Genomic DNA, 26,918 nt, shown 5'->3' with positions numbered 1-26,918 from the left:
ATATGGGTCCCGTTCGGCACCCTAAGTTTTACCACACACTTTAACAAACGCGTTTTGTCTTATATGAGTTAGAAGTTTCAGAATGAGCTGATTTTTGGTGAGGATGATCTCTATGGTGAGGAGATCATCCTCACCAAAAATCAGCTCATTCCAAAACTTCTAACCCCGTCAAAATTGATTTACAAAAAATGGACGGTCCACGATTTTTCAACGTGTAAACATGGGGCTAAACATTTCGGAATGGGCTGATTTTTGGGGAGGATGATCTTCTAATCATAGAGATCATCCTCACAAAAAATGAGCTCATTCCAAAACTTCTAACCCATGTAGGACAAAAAACGTTTGTTAAAGTGTGTGGTAAAACTTAGGGTGGCGAACGGGACCCATATATATATATATATATATATGGGTCCCGTTCGCCACCCTAAGTTTTACCACACACTTTAACAAACGCATTTTGTCCTACATGGGTTGGAAGTTTCGGAATGAGCTGATTTTTGGTGAGGATGATCTCTATGGTGAGGAGATCATCCTCACCAAAAATCAGCTCATTCTAAAACTTCTTACCCCATCAAAAATGGTTTACAAAAAATGGACGGTCCACGATTTTTCAACGTGTAAACATGGGATTAAACATTTCGGAATGGGCTGATTTTTTGGGAGGATGATCTTCTAATCATAGAGATCATCCTCACCAAAAATCAGCCCATTCCAAAACTTCTAACCCATGTAGGACAAAAAACGTTTGTTAAAGTGTGTGGTAAAACTTAGGGTGCTGAACATTTCCATATATATATATATATGGGAAATGTTCAGCACCCTAAGTTTTACCACACACTTTAACAAATGTTTTTTGTCCTACATGGGTTAGAAGTTTTGGAATGGGCTGATTTTTGGTGAGGATGATCTCTATGATTAGAAGATCATCCTCCCCAAAAATCAGCCTATTCTGAAATGTTTAGCCCCATGTTTACACGTTGAAAAATCGTGGACCATCCATTTTTTGGAAACCTTTTTTGACAGGGTTAGAATTTTTGGAATGAGCTGATTTTTGGTGAGGATAATCTCCTCACCATTGAGATCATCCTCACCAAAAATCAGCCTATTCCAAAACTTCTAACCCATGTAAGACAAAACGCGTTTGTTAAAGTGTGTGGTAAAGCTTAGGGTGCCGAACGGGACCCTATATATATATATATATAATATATATATATATATAGGGTCCCGTTCGGCACCCTAAGCTTTACCACACACTTTAACAAACGTGTTTTGTCTTACATGGGTTAGAAGTTTTGGAATGAGCTGATTTTTGGTGAGGATGATCTCTATGGTGAGGAGATCATCTTCACCAAAAATCAGCTCATTCCAAAACTTCTAACCCCATCAAAATTGATTTACAAAAAATGGACGGTCCACGATTTTTCAACGTGTAAACATGGGGCTAAACATTTCGGAATGGGCTGATTTTTGGGAGGATGATCTTCTAATCATAGAGATCATCCTCACCAAAAATCAGCTCATTCCAAAACTTCTAACCCATGTAGGACAAAAAACGTTTGTTAAAGTGTGTGGTAAAACTTAGGGTGCTGAACATTTCCCATATATATATATAGATGTATTATGAGACGTCTCGAACGTATCGGAAAACTCGTCCGGGACGACTCGGTATCTGGCATGGACGAGACGAGACGCGAAACAGAGTTTTAAAAAGCATGCAACCTCTTCATCTTCTTCATAATTAAACCAGAAATCTGTTAGAGGTCAGGGCATATTATTCTGGCCTTCCTTCTCACCAGAAATCTTCTTATTTCCTATCCTGAAAACTACTCCTCACAATGTATCCATAGTTCTCAAAGATGCTTGAAGAAGCTGCTCTTCCATTAAATTTTTGACAGGATGAAAACTACTCCTCTCTTACTAGAAATAGATCAGCCTCTCTCTCTCTCTCTCTCTCTCTCAATTTTATTTTTTATTTTTTATTTTTGAATATGGGTTTAGAATAAATTCTACAGATGGAGGCTTCCAACCTGTTCGAAAAATTGCTTCAATGGGTCAATCTGACTTCTTCCCGCGCGCTCGTATATACACTTAGTGTGCTTCGCCTTCATTGTCATATCCAGCATGCTATTCAACTCCTTGGAAATCAAGATAGATTTTAATTAGATTAGATTATATTTAGGCAGAGTTTTTTTGTTTTTCCTTTAATTTTGCTTTTCTAATTTAATTAAGAAGAATTGCTATTATATGATAATTCGTTTTTTATTGAAGCCCATTTAATGGATTTTTATGCAGTGGCTCAAGACGCGTAGGAAGAATGGATTAAGTGATCCATTCGAGAAGCTCAAATCAGGTGGGTTTAGTAGAGCTTGTAACTTAAAAAAATAATAATAAATTCTTGATTTCCCAAAATTTGGGACTTAAAATATTAGTAAGACCAATTTTAACTTGTGGAGAATTGATGATTATGAGATTAATCTCTCTTCTACTGGCGATCACACAAAATCCCATTTCGAAAATCTATATATCCAATAAATTTGTAGACACTATGCTTCCTTGTTGTGAATTTTACATAAAAATGAACAAAGTAGGAGAATTTGTGCATCTAAAGACCGGAAGTTCTAGCAAGTTGTTTTCAGGTACTAGATGAACATAACGAATGCTGAACAGAACTACAATTAGCTAGTGGTGACACTGCAGCTTATGACCAATGTACTTCTAAAGTATGTAGCCAAGGTTCATCTTCGAAACGACTCCCCATTTTCACCTTGGCTTTCTATTTCTCTTTTAAGCTATAGAGTGCTTTGAGGTTAAGCTAACAAAAGAATCGTGATAATCTGACTACCCCACGTGGCAAACTCAATCGACTATCCTGATGTGACAAGTTCGGAACCATAGATATGTGCTCCTCGGTGTACACAATTGTACTTCCCCATAATAAAAATGTATCCCAAGGGAACCGTGTATACGAAGGAGCACATATCAACGGTTTTTGGTAGTTGATTGAGTTTGCCATGTGGGGTAGTCAGATTATCATGAATCTAAAAAAAAACTCATTCTTCTTTCTTATTTGGGTTATAGGATATTTGTTAGGGTTCCTAAAAAAAAAAAATAGTTTATAGGTTGGACTTGAACCCACGACCTCAAGGTTGCCTTGCAAGCTATGGGTCTAATCCCAAGGGTTCTTAAAATATTAATTTATTTGAAGATTCAATCTGCTTCAATAGAGAATATATTATCTTTCAAATTTTTATCCTTGCTGCTTTATTGCAAGCTGATGTTTGAATTAGTTTTTATCCTTGATCCATTTTGATTTCTTGGTCCTTCCTGTAAGTGAAATAGCAAGGGTAAAACCAGTGGGTCCTGTATTTACCCAAAATCCTCTCATTTTTCCATAAAGAAAATCTATCGAAGGTACTCAATCTCAACTTCTTCTATTAAAGTTTTTTTTTTCTTGATCTGCTCTTTGGAATTTTGGATCATTTTCTTACAAATCTAGAGTGTTTCGCTGGTCGATTACTATTCTCTTATTTATTTCCTCTCCGAATTTTATTTTATTTTTTGTTTATATGCTTAGGATTTTTAATTTCAAGATTCAAGCCAAAGATAGATTGAGTGACTAAATTTTTTCCTTATTTTTCTTCTATATTTTCCTGATTTTTACCAAATCAAATTTGTACTTTCATTTTGGAGATTTATAGTTGTCACAATGTACCCACTCATTGTCATCATTATCTTATCTTGGATATGGTTTGAATGAACTGAAATAATAATGATCGACCTATGCTGGTAATCTGTTTTGTATGGCATCATATTTGTCCTTGTTTTTTGTATTTCATTATTTTTCATTTATTTATTTCTTATGCCTTTGTTTAACACAAACTTTCAGAAAAGAAATCACACAATTGTAGTGACTAAGGATAGTGATCCACCTATTCAACAAAATGACTCACATGAGATTTCTATTGGTTGGTTTCGAACTGAATTTGCTAGCATCAATCTAAAAACAAAGGTAAGTCATTTTTCAATAATTGATTAGAGAAAGGGACACGTCATGAGTTTGGAAACATAGGTATATCTGTTATGAATTTAGGGAGCGTACCTGTTAAATGTGGTGGAGATCCAAACCTAGAGTCGTGTCACATTAGGTCGATCGCCAGAGATCGAAAAATCCAAATACTCATTGCGTCGACACTACTAAAGCAGTCACAATGATTCCACACCTTAAACCCTAAAGTCTTCGATAGAAACCTAGAAACTTGTAGAGCTTAGAGAGCATAGGGAATAGAGAGAATTTCTGATTTTTGTTTTTGGTATTTTTCACATACGTGATTTTACTTCTATTTATAATGAGATTGCAGTCTCCTAATCAAATAGGGACTCAATCTCACTAGAACTCTTTACTCCTAGAGGAGTCCTAGTTTAAGTGAATGTGAGATGGGCACACATAGACGCTTAATAACCAACATCTCCCACTTGTCCATAGTGGGGCTCAACAATCACTATGTCATAATGCTCAATAAATGACTGTCCAGGATAGTCGTTTTAAAAAGAGTCACGTTTAATTTGCGACTGCTGATAAATGTCGGAAAAAACGACAGTTTTAGACCGTCATAAAAACCAACTGTTTTAGACAGTCGTTTTTCTGGATTTATAATATATAAAAATTATTTTTCTAGATTTATAATATAAAAAAGGGATCATACATTCAGCATAAATAGTGGTTCAAAAATTTGGTACAAGAAAGGAACTAATTAATAATGGAGAACTGAATGACAAATACAAGGCGAGAGATACATCCAAGAAAAAGAAAAAGAAGCCAATTCTCTGATTTAGGTACTGTTTGTAAGGCTTCAGACCCATATCGCCTATTTTCTCTCTGTTCTCATTTAATCAATTGATCTCCTGTCGATGTTTTCTACTGTTTGTCAGTATGAGTCTTGATCTCCCTGATAGAGGTTTTAGGTCTCCTGGGAGAAACAACCTTAGTGAGCCTTTCGGGACCAGTGGTATCCTTGTGTGCATTAACAAGGACTTGAAATACTTGACTAGTAGCCAATAACTGATGATAAGTCGCAAAACTTAGGATTTCCCCGTCCAACATTAACTGTCAACAAAATAAAACATATTGGCTCGTAGCAGTATGAATTCACATCACCAGAGATCAAATTGCTTCGATTGTAGTGGCATACTCACTTGTTCAGCTGTTCCTCCCATTGCACCAATGGAAAACCTGAACCAGAACCCACTCTATGTGGGTTTCCTGATTAAACGAGTCTCTCACTCCTTTTGAAGCAATGGAACGCTTATGTTGATAACCGCCTAATCTCTTTGCCTCCGAATAGGAATTAAATGTAATTTAAGGATGAAACCAAGTCACCGTACTGAATAGGGTTCCGAACTAGTAACACTGGTACCATTTACAACCACCTCCAATGAGGAGTTGTTAGCATTTGGGGGCATCAATAGACAGTCCTCTCCATCTGATTGTCTAGAGCCCTGTGTGCTGGATAAACAATCAGAACAGCTTCTTGGCACTGCAGATTCTTTCTCACCATGGGTTTCTTCATCCAAATTGCATTTCGCGTCAGGGCAGTGAGTAATAGTGTGCATAGTGGTTGCTTCCTTACTGGGTGATGCCGCATTGCCACATGTTGAATAGGCTGCAACAACGCTGTTGCTCACTGCTTTATCCAACCTTTGCTTCTTTGTGAGCTCAAGCTCCTCATTAGAAGATTTCCGTTTTGACTTTGGGGAGGAGTCTATTGCTTTTGCATCTCTGTTGGAAGTTTCTGACTTACTCCTAGATGGGATATCATGGTCTTCATCATCATCGTCATCATCATATTCAACTAATCTGCCAGATCCTGGTCTACAAAACAAAGATGGACATATATAGTATAGCAAAATGATATTCTAAAATGTCTCTCAAATAGTGTATATTGGATATAATACCTTAATGATGAGTAGCTGAAACTAGCTCCATTGGGTAAATAAAACAGGTTGAGCTTGTTGGTTATGGGTTACTGATAACCTAGCAGACGTAGTATCTTCTTCATCACTGACCAAGTATCAGGGTTCAGTGGTCACAAAAATTCACTTGGAAACCATATAAATTATCATGGATCCAAAAACATGGTACAAACCTGCCATTGAAGTAGTTGTCCTCTTCTTTCTCAAGAGTGCTCTCATAGATGCATTTTCTTGGGTCAACCAAATCTATAGTGCCTTTTGTTACGCAGTTCTCCATGGACTGATAAAAGAAACAATTGTCAGCGGTTCTAGTGTTAAAAATTGTCTCCTTTTTATGCCTCTCGTGTGTGTGTGTGTGTGTGTGTGAGAGAGAGAGAGAGAGAGAGAGAGAGGAGAGAGAGAGAGACCTGCTCATATGTAACTTTTAGTGCATGGATAGTCTGATAGGCACTCAAATTCAGCTAATTGTTTCCTGAAAGAATCAATTAAATATGTAATTAAAGTACTAAGATTTTCCTGCACAAAACAATTAAACATCAGTTCCCAACAATAATAACTAATTTGAGATTGTAATCTGAAATTAGTTTTTAATCAAGGTGGTATCACATAAATATACCTCCTGATCAAGCTTTTGAGCAAACAAGACATGAAAACCTGCATGATCATAGAAACCCAACCCATAAATATGTTAACTGGTTCTGTTTTCATTTTGAAACGTCTTCTTCAAAGGTCTATCATGAACAAGCAGTACACTTAAACATTAAAAAAAAACATTTACTTAGTTGAGAGGACATGAAAAGAAATTATTAATAGAAAATTTGAAGTGAGTATTATATTAGATTGGTCTCAACCTTACGGATTCTCATCGCTTAGTAGAGTGTGTTCAAACCGAGCACTCCATTTGCCATCTCCAGATTTACATGTGAGAGAGAGAGAAAGAGAGAGACTTGGACTGTTCCTTGCAGGTGGTCGTTATCTTGGTTGCTTGGCGCAGGTCTTTACAGATTTCTCGTTCTTATTTGCAGTCTGAATTCAATAGAAAAAAATGCAGTGAAAGCAATATTACTATATATAGATCTATTAGTAGCTAAACAGATAAACAAATACTAGAATTATACTTATAATAACAAGACACAATTTTAGATATAATCAAATGAATGAACATGATTCGTTCCAAATTTTCAAGAGTCTAATAATGTTGTGTTGCGCAGCACGTTAAACTCGTGCCCCTCACCCAAGAGTACCATCGTGCCACATTGCCTTGAAATGAAATTTTAAACCTTTAATAGAATATTAATATGCATTTTTTCTACATTATATTGATAAAGTGCAATGAAACAACCTAAATAGATTTATCATGCATAAATTTAAAAATATACCTAATGAAATGATGGCAAAGGATATCAACGTCCCAACAGCACCAAGGGAATTAGAAAACATATGCTCAAATCAAAACCCACAATAGCTATGGTAGTAATGGACTCATTCATCCATCGATTCTCCTCTAGTAGTTGCCCGAGCATGATGCAACCACAAAGAAGTGCCATAAACAGGTTGATCAAAACCACATCACCATAGTTTGAGGTCGAAACCATCCTCAATTTGACTAAAACAGAACCAAACTCAGAAGCCATTACCAACACCTCTATCAACGAAACAAACAAAACAGGATGATTCAATTTTCCTATAATGCAAACTCCACATTTCCAAACAGTCCATCCTAGAGACTTTTATACAAATCCACATCAAAACATCCAAAATACGCAACATTCCATATCAAAATCAAAGCTTTTTTCTTAGTGGTACATGTTTGAGTGGGAATCATAGTATTGTTTTTCTATTCCTAGTGCACATTCCAAACTATTTACCAAATCAATATAAAAAGAGCCTTACAATTTATTTATTTTAAAAAGGTGTCCATGATATTAATTTGGTGAAATACTGATTTTTCCCTGTTTGTCTTGCCTCTTGAAAATCCCTAAGAACGTAACTTCCATGGAAAAATCCATTTTTTCTATGTTAGTTGGACACTTCATTTTTTTTTTTTACTGTAAATGTTGTCTCCATGGTACAGAAGATAGATAACCATTTAAGAATCTTAATTTAGCACCGAAGATACATCTTTTAAGGCTAACAAACTATTAAGAAACATAACCATCTCTAATTAGATAAAGATAATAAAGTATAAGTATTAAGAATCACTATCTCAAAAAAGTTAAAATTTGCTACTATTATAGCGTTAAACTTGGTGGCCCAAGACCTACGTCTATTTTTACCGGCCCAATTAAGCCCATGAACAAATTTCGACAGCCTTGGCCCAACGAACCACCGAAAATTTCTTTTAATGAAAAAACCCTTAACGTCTTTAACAGCTTTCCTTCTTCTCTGCCGTTTCAGAAGAAAATCAGATCAAAAACAGTTGGAGAAGAAACTCACTCTCACTCACAGCTAACTTTCCCTCTTGATTTGGTTCGATCAAACTCACTCACACTCAAAGATGATTTCGAGAACACTGAGCGATCGTAAGTGCCGAACGATCTCTCACTCTCACTCACGTCCCTCAATCTCCCATTTTAGATCGATCTAGAGTACCGAACGAGCTCAAGTAAAAAAACCCTACGAATTGAAGCTCACTCATCAGTACCACCGATCAAAACCACTCAAATCTCATCTGTAAGTCCATCTCTCTCAAGAACCCTAAAAAGCCCTAAAATTTCTATTAGTTTGTTTCCCAAATGATGTAATTCCATCCCTGTTTTGTTCGATTGTGTAATTTGAGCATGTTAAACTAATTTTACTCAAGGGAATCGTGAAGGTGTTTCTTGATCTTCTATAGATGAACAACATTGCTAAGGTTAGCTTCTTTGAAATTGAGAAAAATCTTCTCTTCTTGATCTTCGATGAATAAAAAAATATTGCTGAGGTTAGGTATTAATGTTTAAGATGAATAAACAATATTGCTGAGGTTAGGTTTAATGTTTAAGAAACAATTTTTGAGATTTTTAATATCTAATTCGATTCATTTCTATTCTTGTTTAAGTGAGTTTATGTTGAATTCTTTCAATTTATTGCTGCAGAAATATTACAATTTGCTTAAGGTGTTTCTATCTTTTTTAACTTGAAAATCATCAATAGTTTGGGAGGTCAAAATATCATGAAGCCATGAACTCGATCGGATCCAGATCAAGATAATGAAAACTTGGTATATATGTATTGAAAGCGGTTCACTTTAAAACTTCACATCTAGCAATGAATTATTATGTTTAATTTACAAGAATTTCGACAAAAAATTAAAATTTTTGTTTCGTAAATTAATATTAATGTTTTTAACATATTTCTAAAAAAATATTTAGGCTGACTGTTACTATTTATCAAAATATTATGCCGCAAAACTTGCATTTTATGCTGTCCATGAAGCACAAGACTAGCCTTAGCAGTGCACAATTGAAGTTCTTGTGTGGGTGATTATCTTCCCCTTTTCTCCTTTATTGCTGCCATTGTTATTAATAATGTAGATATACCTATAGTACTCTGTTATTGTTCTGCTGCATGGGTACTATGTTCCAACAACTTGCATTTTAGTAACTAAGTTGGGTATTAGAAGTCCAACATCATTACATTAAGTACATTCGAAGTTTTCTATCTAAATTAGTAAGGCTAGCCTGCTAATTACTCAAATCATTATTATATATGCGTAGTCTTGGCATCAAAGTCGATCGGAGATACATAAATAGTATGTATGTACTACTGTTAGGAAGAAGGAAATTGATTAAGTAATTAATTACCTGCATGTAACCATTGAGCAACCAGAAATGAGCTCCCACAGACTGGTTGCAGTTAGGACATGTGGTCCACTTGTTCTTCTTAATCATACTGAGGAAGAGAATGTCGTTTGCATCAGCTATCATCTTATTATTATTCTTATTATTCTTGTTCCCTGTCCCTGTAGTGTGCATAGTCTCTGAGTGCCATCTGTTGATCACCACTCAAACTAATTTAGTAGTGAAACTTAATTATTATTATTTTTTTTAAGTTGTTAAAATTGTGTTGCTCTAGTATTCTACTTCCCTATGGCATCCGATCTTGTTTAAGGAAAATGACGTCAACTTTAATCGGTTCACAGTGTTATGCATTGTCTGAGTGGTGATCAACATCTAGATAGAAAACTTTGAATGTAGGAAATTCTGGATACCATAGATTTAGTATTGGTTTAAATCTCAAATTAGATTAAGTACTCATTTGAGAATTGAAACCAATGGTTATCCTTAATTTTTTAAGGGCAATTAGAAGTCCAACATCATTAGTTCATAGAAGTCTACTGATTTGATGGTCATAATCACATCGAATGATGTGAAAGACTATGATGAATGACAGTACCAACAATATATTTTATAATATAAATATAAAATTATATATGGGGTCCATATTTAAATGAGCTTGTTGATGTGTTAATGTACCCCAGACATGTAAATGAAAAATGGGAGCTGATACATTGTACTTGGATAACTTTTGAAGGTTGTACATGTACAACCTCTATATGAGAGGCAAGATGGTACATTGGAGTCAGAAAATGCAACTTTGAGGTTGTGGGTTCAAGTCCCGTGAATCCAACTTCTTCATTTGATGATTTTTTAGTTTCCAGTTAGTTAATCTGTGTTTATTTTCTTTTCCCCAATGACAGGAGGAGATTGTAGATGAGACAGATGAATATGTTGATATGCATAAAAGGTATAAAAGGATACGTGTGGCTGTAGCTGTCGCTGCTGCTTCAGTTGTTGCACGGGCCCCATCAACTTGGAGGTTGATTGGTCAGAAAGGAGCAGTAAGTGGCATTGTTTATATTCACCAGTAATTTCTAGTTAAATGGCTCATTTAAGTTGCCAAATTTAGAATTTTAGAATTTCAAGGAGTTCGAGAAAAATTTATTCCCCATGTGGGGTATCAGTTACACGACTACCCTTTACTGGTTGAAGGTAACTTAATGTTTTTTGTCTTTGAATGATCAAGTTTGGAAACCACCCATCATTCCTGATGGTTTGTTTTTCCTGAACATTATAGGTGAAAGCAGATGGATCATTGATTGGTGACTTAGAAAGTATCCAAAGCCTTAATATACTATTAATGACCTTATATTTTACCACAACTAATTCTTATCATAAAAATGGTCTCTTAGATCAATCTTTGGGAAATGAACCACTTCACTTTCAGGATTCAAGATATTTCCTAAACAAAAGAACAGATGTACAAGATCGCGCACTATGAAAAAAGCCATTGTTGTTGGAAGGTATGTCTATAGAGAACTGGAAGCTACTCCATGTACCTCTCTTTGCTGAATTTTAGTTAAATTATGCTCACCCATGTTTACATTCTGCACGTGTCAAGTTTTCTCATAGATTTGAGACATTCATTTCATAATTTTAGTTGAATTATGCTCACCCATTTTAGTTCGTTTCAGCTTTGTTCATGCTCAAGTTTATCAGAAAAACATAGTTCACATCATTTCAGATTCCATCCAAAATTTAGACAGTCATTATTACACATTTCAGTTCAGAATGATTTATTTTGAAGGTTTGAAGAATTTCTGTAAATAGCACAAGTGTTGCTTTTGTTAAGAAAAAAGTTTGAGAAGTGGAGCATGCATACTAGTTATGTATGGTCTTTGCCAGCCGTATTGACTCCATAGTCTGAAGTGGCAGTATGAACCAAACTGGAGGCTGTGATACTTTAGCTAGTCATACTTTATAGTTATGTTTTGTTGAAATAGTTGAGCATCACTTTTGGGGGCTGAACGTGATATTTGTCTATTGTTTTAGGTTCATAATCACATTCAATAAGTATAATTACTTTCATGTACAAGTATAAGGTCTAAAATATTCTCAAAAAGGGTATTAACACTTGATTTATATTCCATTTCCATATACATAAAATACAAGTTATGTATAATGTTTAATGCCTCTTAGGATAATGTTGATTTTTATAGCATGATATCTTAGACACATCAAACATGGAATGATTTTGCTCTTTCTTATATTGGGAGGGAGGCCTTGGTCTCCCACAGAAACAAGTGTTTCTGGATTATTGTTGTCAGATCAGTTCTGTTAGAGCACCAACTCTCAAGCCCAAGTCCACTACTCCACAGTTCCAAGCATGGAACATCACAGTACTTGATTGGGTAGAAATAGTTCAAATTAAGATCCACAATCACAACATATGGGGAGTAGGATTCATTATTCCATTAGCTAGTAGAGGTGGCGCGTGCACTTGTATTTGCACGTGATTACCATAATTTTTCCCTTCGCTTGAGGTTCTTACAAATTCCTTGACCTTGAATGCAGAAGAAGTCTCCAAGGTTGCTGCGGAGGCAAGGAAGAAGTCTAAAGTCCTTCATCCCGTGGTGAGGCGGGACATGCCTTTGGGGCTAGAAACAGACAGTAGTCGCTGGATGGTACCCTAGGCAGCTAAAACTGCTGATGATCTTTTTTCAGGAAACATCAACCAGTTTGGCTCCTCTACAACATGAAGCACGGAATGTGTTTCTGGATTTCGATGGCGAGAGGTCTTTCAAATTACTGTGGAATCTGAATTCGTGAAACTCGTGTCTTGGTATGATAATGAATGGGGTTACAGGTAATTTCACTATCTAAATGCTTGTATTAATTATCACTTAGTAACCTATTCAACTGATGAAAGATGAGGATCTTGATAATTTTAAAACTACAAGGTTCGTTCCATTACATGTTTAAGATGCGAGTAAGTCCAAATATGATTATGATTGGAAATATGACAATCTGATTTCTTTTATTTTTGTAGCACACGTGTGATTCACTTGGTCGTTCACATGTGTGTTCTAGTGGATTCTTGTAAGAAGGATATGGAAAACAATGCACAAAAGATTTACATAACAATGCTATTGGTGCTTCGAGTCCCATCAAATGATGGTTCCATCCCCTTGGAAGTGCGTAGGCACATAGGATTGCTGCTTCCAATCCTCCGTTATAGAATTATTTTTTACTCTTCTGTAGGCTAAAGTGAAGATGCTTTGGGTGATGTAATAGCACTACAGCGGCAAATACAACAATTAAAATTTAGTCAGATCTACTTTATGCAAATTTCATATTGTTTTCTATAATTATAACACAACTAAACTAATGAACGCTTGTTTAACAAGACCAGTTGACCTTTCTGCACAAGCATCAGAATGTTTCAAGGTCTCTATCAGTTTGCTTGCCAAATGTTGAACAATCTGAGTCAGGTGATATCCATGATACTTATGGATACCTCTTTAGAAGGAAGAATCTCTTATCACCAGAATGATACACATATTCCAAAAACGAAGGTATATCCTCACATTGAAAAACATATGTTACTATTAGAAGTAAATGATTCAGTCATGCATAAGAACTATTTTATGTATTAGATGAAAGCCATCAAATCTACATTAGTTGGGGTGCTGAGGAAAGAGAAAATGGTAGAGAATGCAGTCTAGAGGTTAGAAGTTGCAACTGAACACATGAATTGAACACATTAGTTGGAGCACTGGCACGCTTGAATGCAGAAGAAGTCTCCAAGGTTGTTGCTAAGGCAAGGAAGAAGTCTAAAGTCTTTCAGCCCATGGTGAGGCGGGATGTGCCTTTGGGGCTAGAAACAGACAGCAGTGGCTAGATGGTACCAAGGCATAGTAAGCGTGTCCGTCTCCCAAGCTGGAGTAGCCTTTTCAACTCTATGGGATCATCTTCATGGAGTCAAACAACATAAAACTTTGAGTTGGCCAACTAGAACCAATGAACTTTGGGTGTTTTTCGATCTCCAAAAGTTGAAGGTGAAGATCTAAAATTCTTTCATTTGTGATACAAGGGGTTCCATTCTTTCATTTCAATGGCGAGAGGTCTTTCAAGTTAATGTGGAATCTGAATTCAACGGAGAAAACACTCGTTGAACATGATTGAACTTGATTGTTTTAGGTCCATGCCATCAAGAGTGGATGGTAAAACCTTGTTTTAGGTTTTAGACTTCATTACATTGATGTATGTGAACATGATCTCAGGAATTCTTACAATATGTTTGATTAAAATTTTGACTTATATAAGTAAATTTTTTTTTAAATCTTATTATTCTTTGATACTATGAATTGAATGTGTGGACACGGGATTTTCAACATTTTTGAAACATCCCTCCACTTTGGGGTGTTTTGGAGTCGCCACCATTCAAATGCGGAATTGGGTGTGAATGGTCACCCGAATTTGTATTTTTTGAAAAACATGTCATTTAGACATTTGATGACTCACATATGGATAGAGCATATTTGGTCCAACCTTGATTCAAGGTAAGGGGGTCCATTTATGGAGTAGGGAAGGTGTTAGGCACCCTACTCCATCCACGTAATGTGGTAACCTCGGATTCGGTTTTTTTTTTAAATAAAGAAAATAAAAATAAAAAAAACATTTGATGTGTGCCCTCAAGTGTGAGGGGCTTTCGATATAGATCCAAATCATTGAGGGCACCCTTATGAAGAAGGGGCCCTTTGGTGATTTAGACCATAGTGGTGTGTGCAAATGTGTGGAGAAAGGGAAAGTAGAAGAGGGGGGTTGAGGGGGGGTGTTCCTTTTGTCAACCCACCTTGACCTTCCTTGACTTCCTTTGACCTTCCTTGACTTCTTCTTCCTTGCTTGATTTGTTTGAGAGAAGGTTGAGAGTTGAGAGTTGAGAGTTGGGTGTTGAGAGTAGAGTAGGAGTAGAGAGTTGAGGTGAGTTGTGGTTTTTTTAGAGATTTTTTTTGTCAAATTTTCATTAATTGTTATAAGGGGAGAATGGGTGGGTTTTTATAGAAGTTGGAGGGTTATTTTAGGAGTATAATGGGGTGAAGGATTGAGAAGTGATAGAATGGTATGGGGTTTAAGAGAAGGGTGGGTGTAATTTGATGGAGGTTGGAGGGTATTTAGGGAAGGGGGGTTAAATGGGTTGTTTACAACCCAAATGGGTTGGATCCAACCCAACCCATTTAGGTTGAGTGTTTGGTGAGGGGAATTGATGAGAGTGGTTGAGAGGATGAGATTGTTTAAAGGGGGTAATTAATTGGTGGTTGTGATTAAGTGGTGTTTGATTTAAGAGAATGGAGGATTTAAGAGGGTGGTTGATGATATTTTGGGAGGGTGAGGGAGATGATGACATGTGTCAAAGTGGGTGGAAATGAAGGGTGGAGATGAGTTGATGGGAAAGGATGAGTGTTTGATTTGAGAGGATGGGTGTAGGTGTAGGTTGTAGAGATGGGTTTTGTAGGAAATGATGGGAGTAAATTAGGGGAGGGTGATAGGTTATAAGTGTTTGATTTGAGAGAATGGATAGGATAGGTTAGGGTAGAGTTATGGGTTGAATTAATTTTTGGAGGGAAGTAATGGAGTTGGTTGGTTGGATGAGGGAGGTGAGATGGGGTGATGACATGTGTCACACCTTGATGATTGTGGTGATTGGTTGTGATGTTGGATTTGGGTAATGAATTGGGCTTTGGGTAATGAATTGGACTTTGGGTTTTGGGCTTTGGTGTTTTGATGGGTAGGGTTAATTTAGATGGGCTTAGGTGATGGGTTTAGTTTGGATTGGGTTAAATAGGCTTAGACTTGGGTTGAGTTTGGTCCGTGGGCCACGTGAAAGGCCTTGGGCCGTTTATTAAAAATAAGATGACAAAATTTATAGGATTTTTGGTAGGTTTGGACTTCGGAGTCCATTCCGATTTTTGCTATTTTTGGGGCACTTTGCGTCGAGGGCCCGCTCAAATTTGGGTGTCTACAGAATGCTTATGCAAATTGGTGTGGATGGGATGTGAATGTTGACATGGATATAAATGTGTGATTTTTTTCGCAGGTATAGGTTGAAGACAAATGCATAAAAAAGAATTTTCATTAGTCTTTAAATTAAGTTGACAGTTGAAAATATAATATTCGACGGCCTAAAGCCGTCAAAATTTTGTTAAAAATTCTGAATTCGACAGTTTTGAACCGTCGAATTACTAAATTCAATGGTTTTGGGCCGTCTAATTTGTAAAATTCAACGTTTTGGGGTTGCCTAATTTATAAAATTCAACAATTTTGGGCCGTCGAATTATATAAAAATTCTATGGTTCTCAACCGTCGAATTTTTTTTCGACAAGGCCCAATTCGAGGGATGAATTCGATGGTCGAGGCCGATGAATAGTTACATAATTCGACGATTTTGGACCGTCGAATTTTGTGTATTTTCACGTAGTGAATGGATTTCTCATCTGACCCACTTTTGACAATAATATGACCAAGTCTGGTGAGATGTGCATTTAATATCTCCTTTTGAAATAATGGATAGAAGTCTAATTTTCTAATTTATTTCATGCAAAAAAACAAATCATTAGAATTCTCTTTTGCATCTAATAGATAATGCCAATAGAACATGGAATGATTTGCTCATAATTTTATATTAGATACTGGTGTAATAAATGCATTTAATATCTCAAGTTTGATGAGATGTGGTTATTAAAGCCAAAAACAGTGAGAACTGACAACCTGAACTAAGTAACCTCCATTACCCTCTATGGATGATGATGATGCATCAGTCCCATAGTTCCACAGATGTTTTAGTTCACTTCTCACTCTCTCCAATATAACAACAAGCTCTGCATGAAAAAAATCAGAGGAAACAATATGTTGTCAGCAAACGATACGGAACTTTCTCCACAGTAGGAACGTTATTTATTTACTCTTCACTATGTGAAAAAAAGCCCATATTTAACAGTCTTAGCCCGTCAAATTTTGAGAAATTTGACGGACTCTCCCGTCAAATATGCTCGTCAAATATTTTCTTGTAGAATTTTTTTTTTGACGGCCCTGGACTATCAAATTATTGGAGAATAAGATTCAATAAAAACAAAAAAAATCCATAGAGTATGACTGTCGAATTTTGGAGGTTTAACAAATAATAGCACAATCCTCTAATTCACTAATCACAATAAACGAAATTGAGATCAATCATGACACACACCAATTATATGAAAAAAAATTACGATGAAGACGTGTGACACGCAACTGTACATTTTCAACTAAAATCACTGGTCCTAGTCACCAATCAGCAATTCCATAATAATTGAATTTCAACCTAAAAAAAAATAAAAAATTGAAACAAAACTTTACCCGACTAGTAATCCTATCAAGCTCTTTGATTAAATAAACCCTGTTCTCTGCATCCTGCCATATTCTGCCCAAACCATTTAATCGGTTATTCGATCCCCGACTCTGCGTATCGTTAGTCTTTTGTAGTCGATATTCAGATGCCCCTCATTCACTTGTGAGTGGACAAGTGAATGAGTTAGAAAGCTATACCTGAAGACCAGGATGAGCAGCAAAATTTCCCTTCATCAATATGCTTGACATCGAGCCCGATGAACCATGATCCGACGCTAACATCATCGTGGGCATATGTATGAAGAATAGCTTTGCCACCAACTCAATAAAAATCAACATATCTGTCTTGTATAGATGAAAGGAGTACAGGAACTAAACGCACTAAGGGAACTTTAAAAATATAAAAAAAAACTGAATTGTTTATTGAAACAAACTGCGCCAATGCTTAGGATACTACAAACATCTCACTAGAAGCATGGTGGAAGTACCTGTTGGAAACAAGAAACATATTTAACAAGGGATACGTAGAATAAAAGAATCATAAAAGAAAGTCGAGACTTGAGCAAAACGAAGGGGAAGAATGAGTAAACAAGCAACAAACATGATGCGTAGTCTGAAATTGAAAATAAGGCATATAGAATGATCAATTTTCCATATGGCCTTCTATATAAAAGGTATGGTTTGAAACTAGTAGGTAGGTCTGTATAAGAAATAGTCTTGCTTCCTTGTGAATGTTGATAATTGAGTATTTATATGATATTCTGCATGATTTAGTACTGAGGAATTGAGTTGCCCTCACAATAATCGCAACATTGAATATATAACTATATGCGTACAAGAGTGAGTTAACCAACAAATTTAAAATTCTCAGTCATCAAACCTATAAAATTTGCCCGAATCACCCCAGTTTTAGTCAATCTATCATGAATCTAACTATAAAACATTTCAACTAGTTAATTTTTCATAAGTAAACCAATGAATCAAACCACAAAAGCTTGCAAATATCATCCAGACAAAAAAGAAATACAATTAAAAGCTAAATTTGGTATTGCAAGGGAAAAAAAAACATAAAAGAATGCTTGAAGCTCATGACCAAGTACTAATTTCCATGTCAAATTTTGTTTAACATGTTATGCCAAGTATATTCTTAAATAAAGAACTCATCCGTTAAGTCTGACATAAAGTATAACAGAGACGCACTAAGATGCCTCGTAATCTAATCAATGAGAGTACTTATCAATATTAACATAAACATCATCATTGACCTTGGTATAGAACTCAGCATCCCAGGTATCTACAGCATGAGCAAAGAACAATTTTGTCTTCTTTGCAAGCTCCTCAGGTGCCTCCACAAGACTATCCTGTAGAATGATACAAGAATACTGTTATGAAGATCATTGGCCCTTTGTTCGCATATTGCCAAACATTTAAAGACATTTTAGGTAGCAAAGATAAATAAATTGTAGCCATCTCTATTGATTTGGTACTTTTAAACTTTTATCATATCTAATGACACCCAAAACAGTTGCTTCAAACACCAAGAAGAGAGAAATTGCCCACAGATGAGCACCCCTGGATATGCCTCTTATTCAACTTATTTTGATTCATTCTTGGGATATGCAACCCAACATTGGTTTCCAAAAAATGTCCCATAAGTGCCATTCACCCCATACTAATTGTGTATGATCCGATATGCGCAGGATTAGGAAAGAAAAATGGTATTCTACATGGTGAAGGATCTGGATTGTTTATTCTGGAGATGGAGGTTACAGAAATTTCGCAGAACAATGAAGTGCATAAAATTAGCAAAACCCATCACAACTACTACTCCAAATAATCAGGAATGCAAGTGTATCATTAAGGCCATATAGTGGAAATCTGGAAGCTTAGTGAGTAACTGGATGTGGGTATTAAGGGAGAAAGAGAGACATGGATAGATGGAGCTGTTGGAATGACTAGAGAGATGAGCACCCTTCATGGTGTGGTTTTGATGTGAGTACCCTCGGGAGCAGATTTAGAGTGGGGGCTATGGGGGCACTTGCCCCCACAAGAATTTTCAGTCTATGAATTAGTGAGATATGACCCTTTTGGATAAGCTACAACTCATCTTCTTAAGAATTGAACATTGAACAAGAGTTTTATGAATAAACTCACGGCTCAGAGAAAAATTCACCTGATTTCATACATCCAATACAAACACGAGGCGTGTCCAAGTGAGTTGCAAGCATAGCTCCCAAGCCATCTGTACAAGTAAAGGTTAAACCAAGAATATAGCATAATACATCCACGCCACATATGGTTTTATTTAATTTCATTAATGCCAAATTTTCTGAACCACCAAGGTGTTCAAGTAATGCCATTGTTTAAGAGTTCCAAAATCTTATATATATAATTGAAGAGAGATAATGAAATTTCTGAAAGTTAGTTCTGATGGGGAATTCTTTCCAAAAGAGATGAGAATTTTACCGGCCCTAGTTGCTTATTTAGATAGTGTCCAAAAGATACAAATGGGAAACAAATAAAAGAGGATGGAAAGATGGATATACATACTCAGCAACCAAATGTTCCTCTAAGCTATGAACAGCCTCTTATAAAGTGGTGCCCCAAGCTCGGGTTTTATAGTTCTTATGTGAGATGTCCCCTTAATGTAGCTTACCTGCCAAAACAAAGTGTGCACTGTAAGAATCAATCAAGTAATCCTTTGTCCATATGAAAAAAAAAAAGAATATAAAAAAGAGAAAGGATACGACAGTTGAGGATGGGAAATGGCTCAATACAACCAATACCAATAGCTTGCTTGACTATTCTCTGCTAGTGAGGCATTACAAGATTATCATGCATGCCAAGTTATCAGTGAAATCCTCCATAAAATGTGCAATCTCTAAGACTCCTGGAATTCATTTTACAAGGGGATCTGTTCAGATTTCAAAATTGCACTATTCTCTTGAACTTGAAATATAAATCTAACTCAAAATCTTTAAAACACATCATGACATTTTCAATGTTCTTTCAATACTCTAGACCAGTTCCAGGGAAAGCATCATTTCAATACTAATTTGCTGAAATAGGTAATGCAATGTCAGTGGCAATAACAACATCCATACACAAAACTGTGCAGAAAATTTGAATTTATAAAGCACATAAGCTGCAAAGCAACCATTTTTCTCAGGAGAATGCTTATTTGACATTATAAAATACAAGAATGACATGTAAAACTTGTTCTTGCCACCCCAAGGCCAAATCAAGTAAATAAGAGAGATTCTATTGCCACTTCAACATTTGTTATCGCCACCCCAATTCACATGTAAAATTTAATCACCAAAGAAAGAATTAACACACATCTTGGGGATAATCTATAATCTGTTTTGTTTTATTAACAGAATGCCACAAGCTTTCCAAGCTTCAAATGTACCATATAGTTGAGGAGGAAAGGAAAAAAGACTTGGCAGTGTATTGGATTGGCAGTAAATTAAGAGGGAAGAATTTAAAAATTCAGTAAGAGTGCAAAGTTTAGCATGTGGGCATTTATGGCATTCATATGGCGATTAGTACCTACCTACATGTAAAGCAGCTCGATGGTTCCACCATTTCTAGTGAGTAGCATGTTAAGCACATCAACAACTCGGTAGTTGCGGAACCACCAAGACCAATCTTTGAGGATTTCTACAACTTAGAAGAATCTTAACTAATTAAACTTCCTTACCAAATCACTTATGAAAATCAGAAGACCAAGCAAAATAGAGTCAAAGACCGGACACTAAAAACAAAAAGAACTTAACCATGTAGGTTCAAGACCTACCAGGCTGTAGGCTCGTGCTGCCACTCCAGCGCAACCATGAGAAATTGCAACGATTCTAATGGAATCCGAAACAAGTTATGCAAATCAAAACAGAATTAAAAATTAAAATAGTGGAAGAAGATAAGAGAATACTATAAAATTATGTTCTAAGTATGTGGTAACTAAGTTTTGCACTAGTGTCCACGAAGTTCTGATGGCATATTGGATTTTTTTGTGAGGACTTGAAAGGACCAAAAAATGATCTTTTATTCCACATTTAGATTAAAATATAAACCACTTTTATATTTTGATTAAATTATAAACCAAGTGTTGATCACATTGATTGAAAAATAGGGAAGAGAAAAAAAACTTCATTCCAGGCATTTGGACCCACACCACAGCAATTCCAGTGGCTTTTGAAAGAAACTTTGTTAAAACTTTCCTCTGCAATGGACAGAAGTCTAGGAAAAATACAAACATAAACTCTCATTAGCAACATACAACAAAATCGTCACATGAACAAACTGACCCCTACTCATCATCTATCATTATCACCCAAGATTATCAAAGACAAAAGATAAAACCCTTAAACAAAACACTAAAATTCCTACCACATATATACAATTTCGAACAATTGGACAGATAATATCAAGTAAACCTAATACCGAAGATAACAGTAAGAAATATATTTACAATCTCTTCAAACATTAAATGACTCAAGAGTAGTCTACACCTTGATGACAAGAAAGTAATTCTTTTTTTATTTATAAGAAACTAATTGTTTTAAACAATCTCCGAAGCTACAAAAGCGACAACAATAAATCAATATTGATTTATGAGAAATAATATGACTCCATTAAGTGTTATTTATTTTTTTAATTGTTTTTGCATGGACTGAACGCACTACCCTGAAGTTGCATCACAACATGTCACCAAAAGATCAGTGGATCTAGGCCCTTAAAAAATCATGATAAGTTATTGGTGAATGATGTAAAAAATTCAGAATATCAAATGCATCATAACAAAATGATTATACAACATTTTTAATATAATAGAAACAACTCTTATGCATCTGTCAATAATGATTATTTATTCTTAAAGACTTCCCAAATGAGAATCAAGCAATATAGAAAGAAACAACGTAATATATTCATCAGTGCAAGTGAAAAAGACATAATTACTTGTTTTATCACCCAAACATATAAGAATTTAAGATTGAAAACCAGAGAATCCTCCAAGTGCTGAATGTGATTAGTTCATGACGACTAATTCAAAAATATGAATTAATGTGTGAGATCTATAGATTAATGTGTTCCGTCCATAGATTAATGTAACTAAGCCGTGAACTAAAAATCAGGATCATTAAAAATACAAATATGAACCAATTAAAATAATTTAAGATTGAAAACCAGAGAATCCTCCAAGTGCTGAATGTGATTAGTTCATGACGACTAATTCAGAAATATGAATTAATGTGTGAGATCTATAGATTTATGTGTTCCGTCCATAGATTAATGTAACTAAGCCGTCAACTAAAAATCAAGATCGTTAAAAGTACAAATATGAACCAATTAAAATAATTTGAAAACAAAAGTGTTAAAGGATCCCAACTAAGAAATTATACCTAAAATGAGATGATTTCCTAGTGCTTAGTAAGGCATCTCCTGATGGTTTTGGATTTCTTAGGTCGAAGGTCAAGTGGCAAGTACTTCTTGTTGTTGTAAATTTCTCTCAAAATCTTTTTTTTTTTTTTTGCTTTTGGGAAATTACTAGTAAAATTTGAGTGAACACTAGACTATGAAGAGAATCAACAACATAAATAATTATAAATCATAAATTGAGTTCTTGACCTAGATTATTTATGAGATGCCCCTCTCAATTCATTGAGATGCTACAAACTTGTCTGAACCCAATATTAACAGAGAAATCCGAGTGTTATAGCCCAAAATCGTTCAATTGGTTCAACAGATCATGAACCTTGATCCTCTCTGCTCAGATTTATAAAAAAAAAAAATCAAACTCAAATCCAAGTAAATGGATGATTAACAGAGACATATTTCATGAAAGAACTTCTAAACAAAAGAAAAGATCAGATCGAGATCTAGTTGTTCTTACCCATTGATGCAGCTCTGTAACCTTAATTCAGTTGTTCAAACTCGAATCTGACCTAGATTAAAGGGTTTTGGGTGATGTTCGAGAGAGATAAAGATAAGAAAAATATGAGAGTGATGGAGAGAAAATTAGAGATCGAACGAGAGATCGCGATAGAGAAACCTACGTTTAGTAGGATAGGGTTTAATCTCATATCGATCGAGAGAATAGAACCTTCCCCTCTTCTTTGGCTCTCTCATGAAATTAGTTTTGATTTTATTTATTTTTTTCTCTTGTATTAAAATAAACAAAATAAAAAAAATCAAGCCCAGTTCGTCGGACTCAAGCCCACGAATTGAGCTATAAGATATTTGACGGCTCAAGACCATAAATCTTGCTGTTGTATTTGGACTTTTTTAACATAGTGCTTTAGAAAGCGTTTCTAAAAGGAATTTTGCCTTGGAATCTTCTTCGGGGCATGTTAAGATACAAGGAAAGGGGGCGAAACAGTACCAACCTTCATACAAACTAATGCGACTTCCTAATAATGTTTTAATAATGAAATCCTATTCAGCTACCATTGTAAATATAATTACAATATAATGGTCTGGCCAATGTTCGGGAATAACGACCTAATCATTTGACCAATGCTATCTGTGGGGGAAATTCTGAAATAAGGACACGTGGCAGGAAATTAAGCTCGGAAGTATAGATCCAAGGCTCGAATGGCCTGATAGGTAGGCCCAGCAGATTGAACTCCTCAGGTGCAAATGGATGTTTAGCTCGGACCTGAGTCACCGATCGATTAGGTAGTACGGGTAATGGCATTATAGGTCGGTTATACGGATCTGACATATGCGTCAGTTGATTGACAGCATTAACAACTCACGTCATGTCAAATCCGCTCTAATCATCCCAGAAGTGGCAGGGCAGTTGCAACAACTCCTGCAGCTGACATGTCAGGGAGTGAGCTAACTGCCCTAGGTCACCTCAAAGGGTGGCACAGAAAACGAACCAGTTTAATGCCTATAGAAGGAAAAAGACTATGGGTAAAAGAGGTTCGATTTCTTCTTCTCTCTAAAACTAAATTACACTGATCAATTTGTCTAACTTGATCGTCGGAGTGGACTGATTTGCAGGTCCGCCCGAGCTAGGAGAGAAGAAAAGTGTAGAGCAAATTCTTACATTTACAATTTGGCACCGTTTGTGGGAAACTTACAAGGAGAAAAACGACCAAGATGGGAAGGGCTAGAGGCGAAAATCGTGGAGAGCCATCAAATCCACTACCAGCAGACTCACCTCCAAACGCGCAAAACCTAATGCTTGCAATGTACAACTTACTCACGGAGATGAGGGAGGAAATGTGCAGGAGGTTGGAAAAACAGAATGATGAGATAATGAACATAAGGAGGGAAAATGAAGAGCTCAAGCAAAGGCTAAGTGAGCGTGCGGAAACCGAAGAAGGCACAGGCGTAGAGTGAAGTAGTAATCATGTTGTCTGAACAGCACGGACAGAGGCAGACTGGACCGAAAACTCAGCAGCAGTCAAAACGCAGTAAGGAAGCTCTGAAATTAAAGAAATAATGACGAGGAAGGAAGTGGAGGAAATGCTCAGGAGGAGGGATAAGGAATTCGCACGAGGGAAGGATCCCGCACAAAAGGTACGGAACGCAATCCGGGAACTCAAGGGGACACCATTCTCATCAATGATAATGAATTCGGAACCACCCAGATCGTTCCACATGCCGAAGTTTGAAACCTATGACGGAACGCGAGATCCTATGGACCATATTCTGCATTACAGAAGTCAGATGGTGTTGTACCAGAACGATGATTCATTACTCTGTAAGCTATTTTCATCAACCTTGAGGCTCGGGGCCATGATGTGGTTCCAGGCTTTACCAGCTGGGTCCATTACGAACTTTTCCGAGTTAGAGGAAACGTTCGTTGGGCAGTTCGTGCACTTGCGAAGGAAGAAGGTCGGAGTTAACACTCTATTTAACCTTCGACAGGAGGCTGGGGAGAGTATCAGGTCATTCGTAACTCGTTTTCGAACGAAGGCCCTGGATGTAGAAGGCATGGATGAGGCAACAGCCTGCGCGGCGTATATCGCTGCAGTCATCCCGGGAACACGGTTGCTTGAGTCTTTAATCAAGTCTGACCCAACTCGTTTGGAAGATTTGTATGCAAAGGTTGAAAAGTACATTCTCGTAGAGGAATCCGTGAAAGACAGGAGACGAAGTGCTCAGACAGTGGCCAACAGCGAAGGGGAAATTGATGCTACAAAGGTACCGGCTCACCTCGGAGGGGAAGGAAGCAAGAAAAGGTGGAGAGATTCGAACGAGCAGTCAAGGTGGAACAGAGGCCGGGTGTATACACCGCTCAATGAAAAACTATCTATGATACTAAGGCACATAAAGGGAGAACCTGATTTCATTCAACCACCCCGGGGGTATAAGGGGAAACCCGAAAAATCATACTGCGAGTACCATGAGGCTGAGGACCACCCTACCGAGGATTGTTACAGGTTGCGCCATATCATCCAGGATATGATCGAAGTAGGGAAGCTCAAAAGGTATGTCTCGGCGGGAAGAGGAAGAAGAGGGGAAACCACCGACAGAGCCGAACGGAAGCCCAAACAAAGATGGCCGACCAAAGGAAGGCGTCGAGAAACGGAAGAACGTAGGATAGTTCATACCATCACAGGGGTGTTGGGGACCGAAGTGCCATCTAGGCAGGTGATTTGGGAAAGAGTAAAAAAGATCCGACATATGGTTGGGGTCAACAGTGTGGCATCAGGAGTACGGGTAGCAGGAACGACGAGCAACGGAGCGGATTCCCGGGAAATTGTGTTCACAGAGGATGACCTGAAGGGAACGGCAAGGCCCCATCAGGACGCACTGGTGATTGCACTCCCAGTGGGAAACGTCGAGCTCCGTAGGATACTGGTGGATTCGAAAAGTGCAGTGGATATTCTTTTCTTAAGCGCGGCAAAGAGGATAGGGGTTTCAGAGAGTTTGGAACCGACACCGACCCTCGTCTATGGGTTCAATGGTGTTCCGAGCAGTTCGGTGGGAGAAATCACACTCCCGATCACGGCAGGGTCAAAAGTGGTAATGACAAGATTCGTGGTAATAGATGCGGACTCAGCCTATAAAGTGATCCTGGGGCGGAGGTGGATACACGAGATGAGGGCAGTCCCGTCAACCTATCATCAAATTATTCAATTCCTGAGCAAGGAAGGAATAATGGAGATCAGGGGTGACCAGGAGATGGTGCAGAGGTGTTTTCACCTGACCTTGAAACAAGGATGAGGCACCGAGGCCATTCCTCAGAAGAAGAGAAAGGAGCCACCAACCGGGAGCGAGGCATCATAGTAATTACAGAAGCATCTACAACGGGAGCAGCGGGTAACAGTTGAGGAAGTTGAAGCCATGGATCTCGACGATGACGGAGGTCAGCTAGTTAGTATTGGCACCACAATGTTGCGGGAGGAGAAGGCAGCATTGCTCAAACTTCTGAGGGCAAACAAGGACGTGTTTGCGTGGTCATTGGAGGACATGCCCGGAATTGACCCCTTGGTGACGTGCCATAGACTAAATATTGATGAAAACTTCCGACCTGTTAGATAGAAGCCGAGGAGGCTGTCTCCGTGCCTCAGGCAGGGGTAAATGAGGAAATCGAGAAGCTATTAAAGGCTGGGTTTATCAGGGAAGTAGATTACCCAGAGTGGATAGCGAATATAGTGGCAGTACCGAAGAAGGACGGGAGGGTGAGAGTGTGCATCGACTTTACAAACCTAAACAAAGCATGTCCAAAGGATAGCTTCCCGCTGCCAAGGATCGATAAGTTGGTCGACGCTACTGCCGGGCATGAGAGAATGTCATTTATGGACGGTTACTCGGGGTATAATCAAATCCCCCTACCAGTGGAGG

The 26,918-nt window shown here is 37.2% G+C and overlaps 2 protein-coding genes and 2 long non-coding RNA genes across 37 annotated transcripts; 2 read left to right on the top strand and 2 right to left on the bottom strand.

Annotated features, from left to right (window-relative positions):
- Positions 1-1,652: 1,652 nt before the first annotated feature.
- On the top strand, positions 1,653-14,650 carry LOC147380998 (uncharacterized). Of its 11 annotated transcripts, none has more exons than XR_015174875.1 (6): positions 1,653-2,350; positions 10,652-10,792; positions 11,029-11,065; positions 11,210-11,254; positions 12,306-13,306; positions 13,388-14,588. It is a non-coding gene; the product is annotated as an uncharacterized LOC147380998 (long non-coding RNA). The 11 variants fall into 11 exon arrangements; XR_015174878.1 differs by lacking the exon at positions 1,653-2,350 and having other exon boundaries at positions 9,399-10,792; positions 12,306-12,364; positions 12,456-13,306; positions 13,388-14,646; XR_015174873.1 differs by lacking the exon at positions 1,653-2,350 and adding an exon at positions 9,399-10,556 and having other exon boundaries at positions 13,388-14,587.
- On the bottom strand, positions 4,820-7,467 carry LOC147380999 (uncharacterized). 3 transcript variants are annotated; one of them, XR_015174846.1, is made up of 4 exons: positions 6,822-7,467; positions 6,378-6,624; positions 5,953-6,250; positions 4,820-5,869 (listed from the first exon to the last, which is right to left on the bottom strand). It is a non-coding gene; the product is annotated as an uncharacterized LOC147380999 (long non-coding RNA). The 3 variants fall into 3 exon arrangements; XR_015174847.1 differs by lacking the exon at positions 6,822-7,467 and having other exon boundaries at positions 5,953-6,058; positions 6,144-6,250; positions 6,378-6,652; XR_015174845.1 differs by lacking the exon at positions 6,822-7,467 and having other exon boundaries at positions 6,378-6,652.
- A 1,651-nt stretch (positions 14,651-16,301) lies between the features above and the next one.
- Positions 16,302-23,444, bottom strand: LOC147380997 (homeobox-leucine zipper protein ATHB-15-like). 22 transcript variants are annotated; one of them, XR_015174861.1, is made up of 12 exons: positions 23,008-23,395; positions 22,743-22,880; positions 20,914-20,968; positions 20,671-20,777; positions 19,901-20,004; positions 19,665-19,770; positions 19,288-19,356; positions 18,380-18,475; positions 17,569-17,602; positions 17,313-17,459; positions 17,124-17,187; positions 16,302-16,609 (listed from the first exon to the last, which is right to left on the bottom strand). XR_015174861.1 is itself a non-coding variant. In XM_086430968.1 (10 exons), exons 1-5 carry the CDS (start codon positions 23,009-23,011, stop codon positions 19,965-19,967), a joined length of 300 nt encoding a protein of 99 aa, XP_086287094.1. In that variant the 5' UTR covers positions 23,012-23,444; the 3' UTR covers positions 16,302-16,609; positions 17,124-17,459; positions 17,569-17,602; positions 18,380-18,475; positions 19,288-19,356; positions 19,665-19,964. The 22 variants fall into 22 exon arrangements, 1 of the variants encoding a protein (XP_086287094.1); XR_015174860.1 differs by having other exon boundaries at positions 17,124-17,455; positions 23,008-23,391; XR_015174855.1 differs by having other exon boundaries at positions 17,124-17,459; positions 20,675-20,777; positions 23,008-23,390.
- Positions 23,445-24,566: 1,122 nt separating this feature from the next.
- Positions 24,567-26,297, top strand: LOC147380996 (uncharacterized). The gene has a single exon (XM_086430967.1). The coding sequence runs from the start codon at positions 24,567-24,569 to the stop codon at positions 26,295-26,297; it is 1,731 nt and encodes a 576-aa protein (XP_086287093.1).
- Positions 26,298-26,918: the final 621 nt, after the last annotated feature.

This window comes from Akebia trifoliata, unplaced genomic scaffold (assembly GCF_017979445.1).
Source record: "Akebia trifoliata isolate Shusen 1 unplaced genomic scaffold, ASM1797944v1 Contig00835, whole genome shotgun sequence".
Taxonomy (NCBI): Eukaryota; Viridiplantae; Streptophyta; class Magnoliopsida; order Ranunculales; family Lardizabalaceae; genus Akebia; species Akebia trifoliata.
The sequence above is the reverse complement of the archived record's forward strand: the minus strand, read 5'-3'. Positions and strand labels throughout refer to the sequence as shown.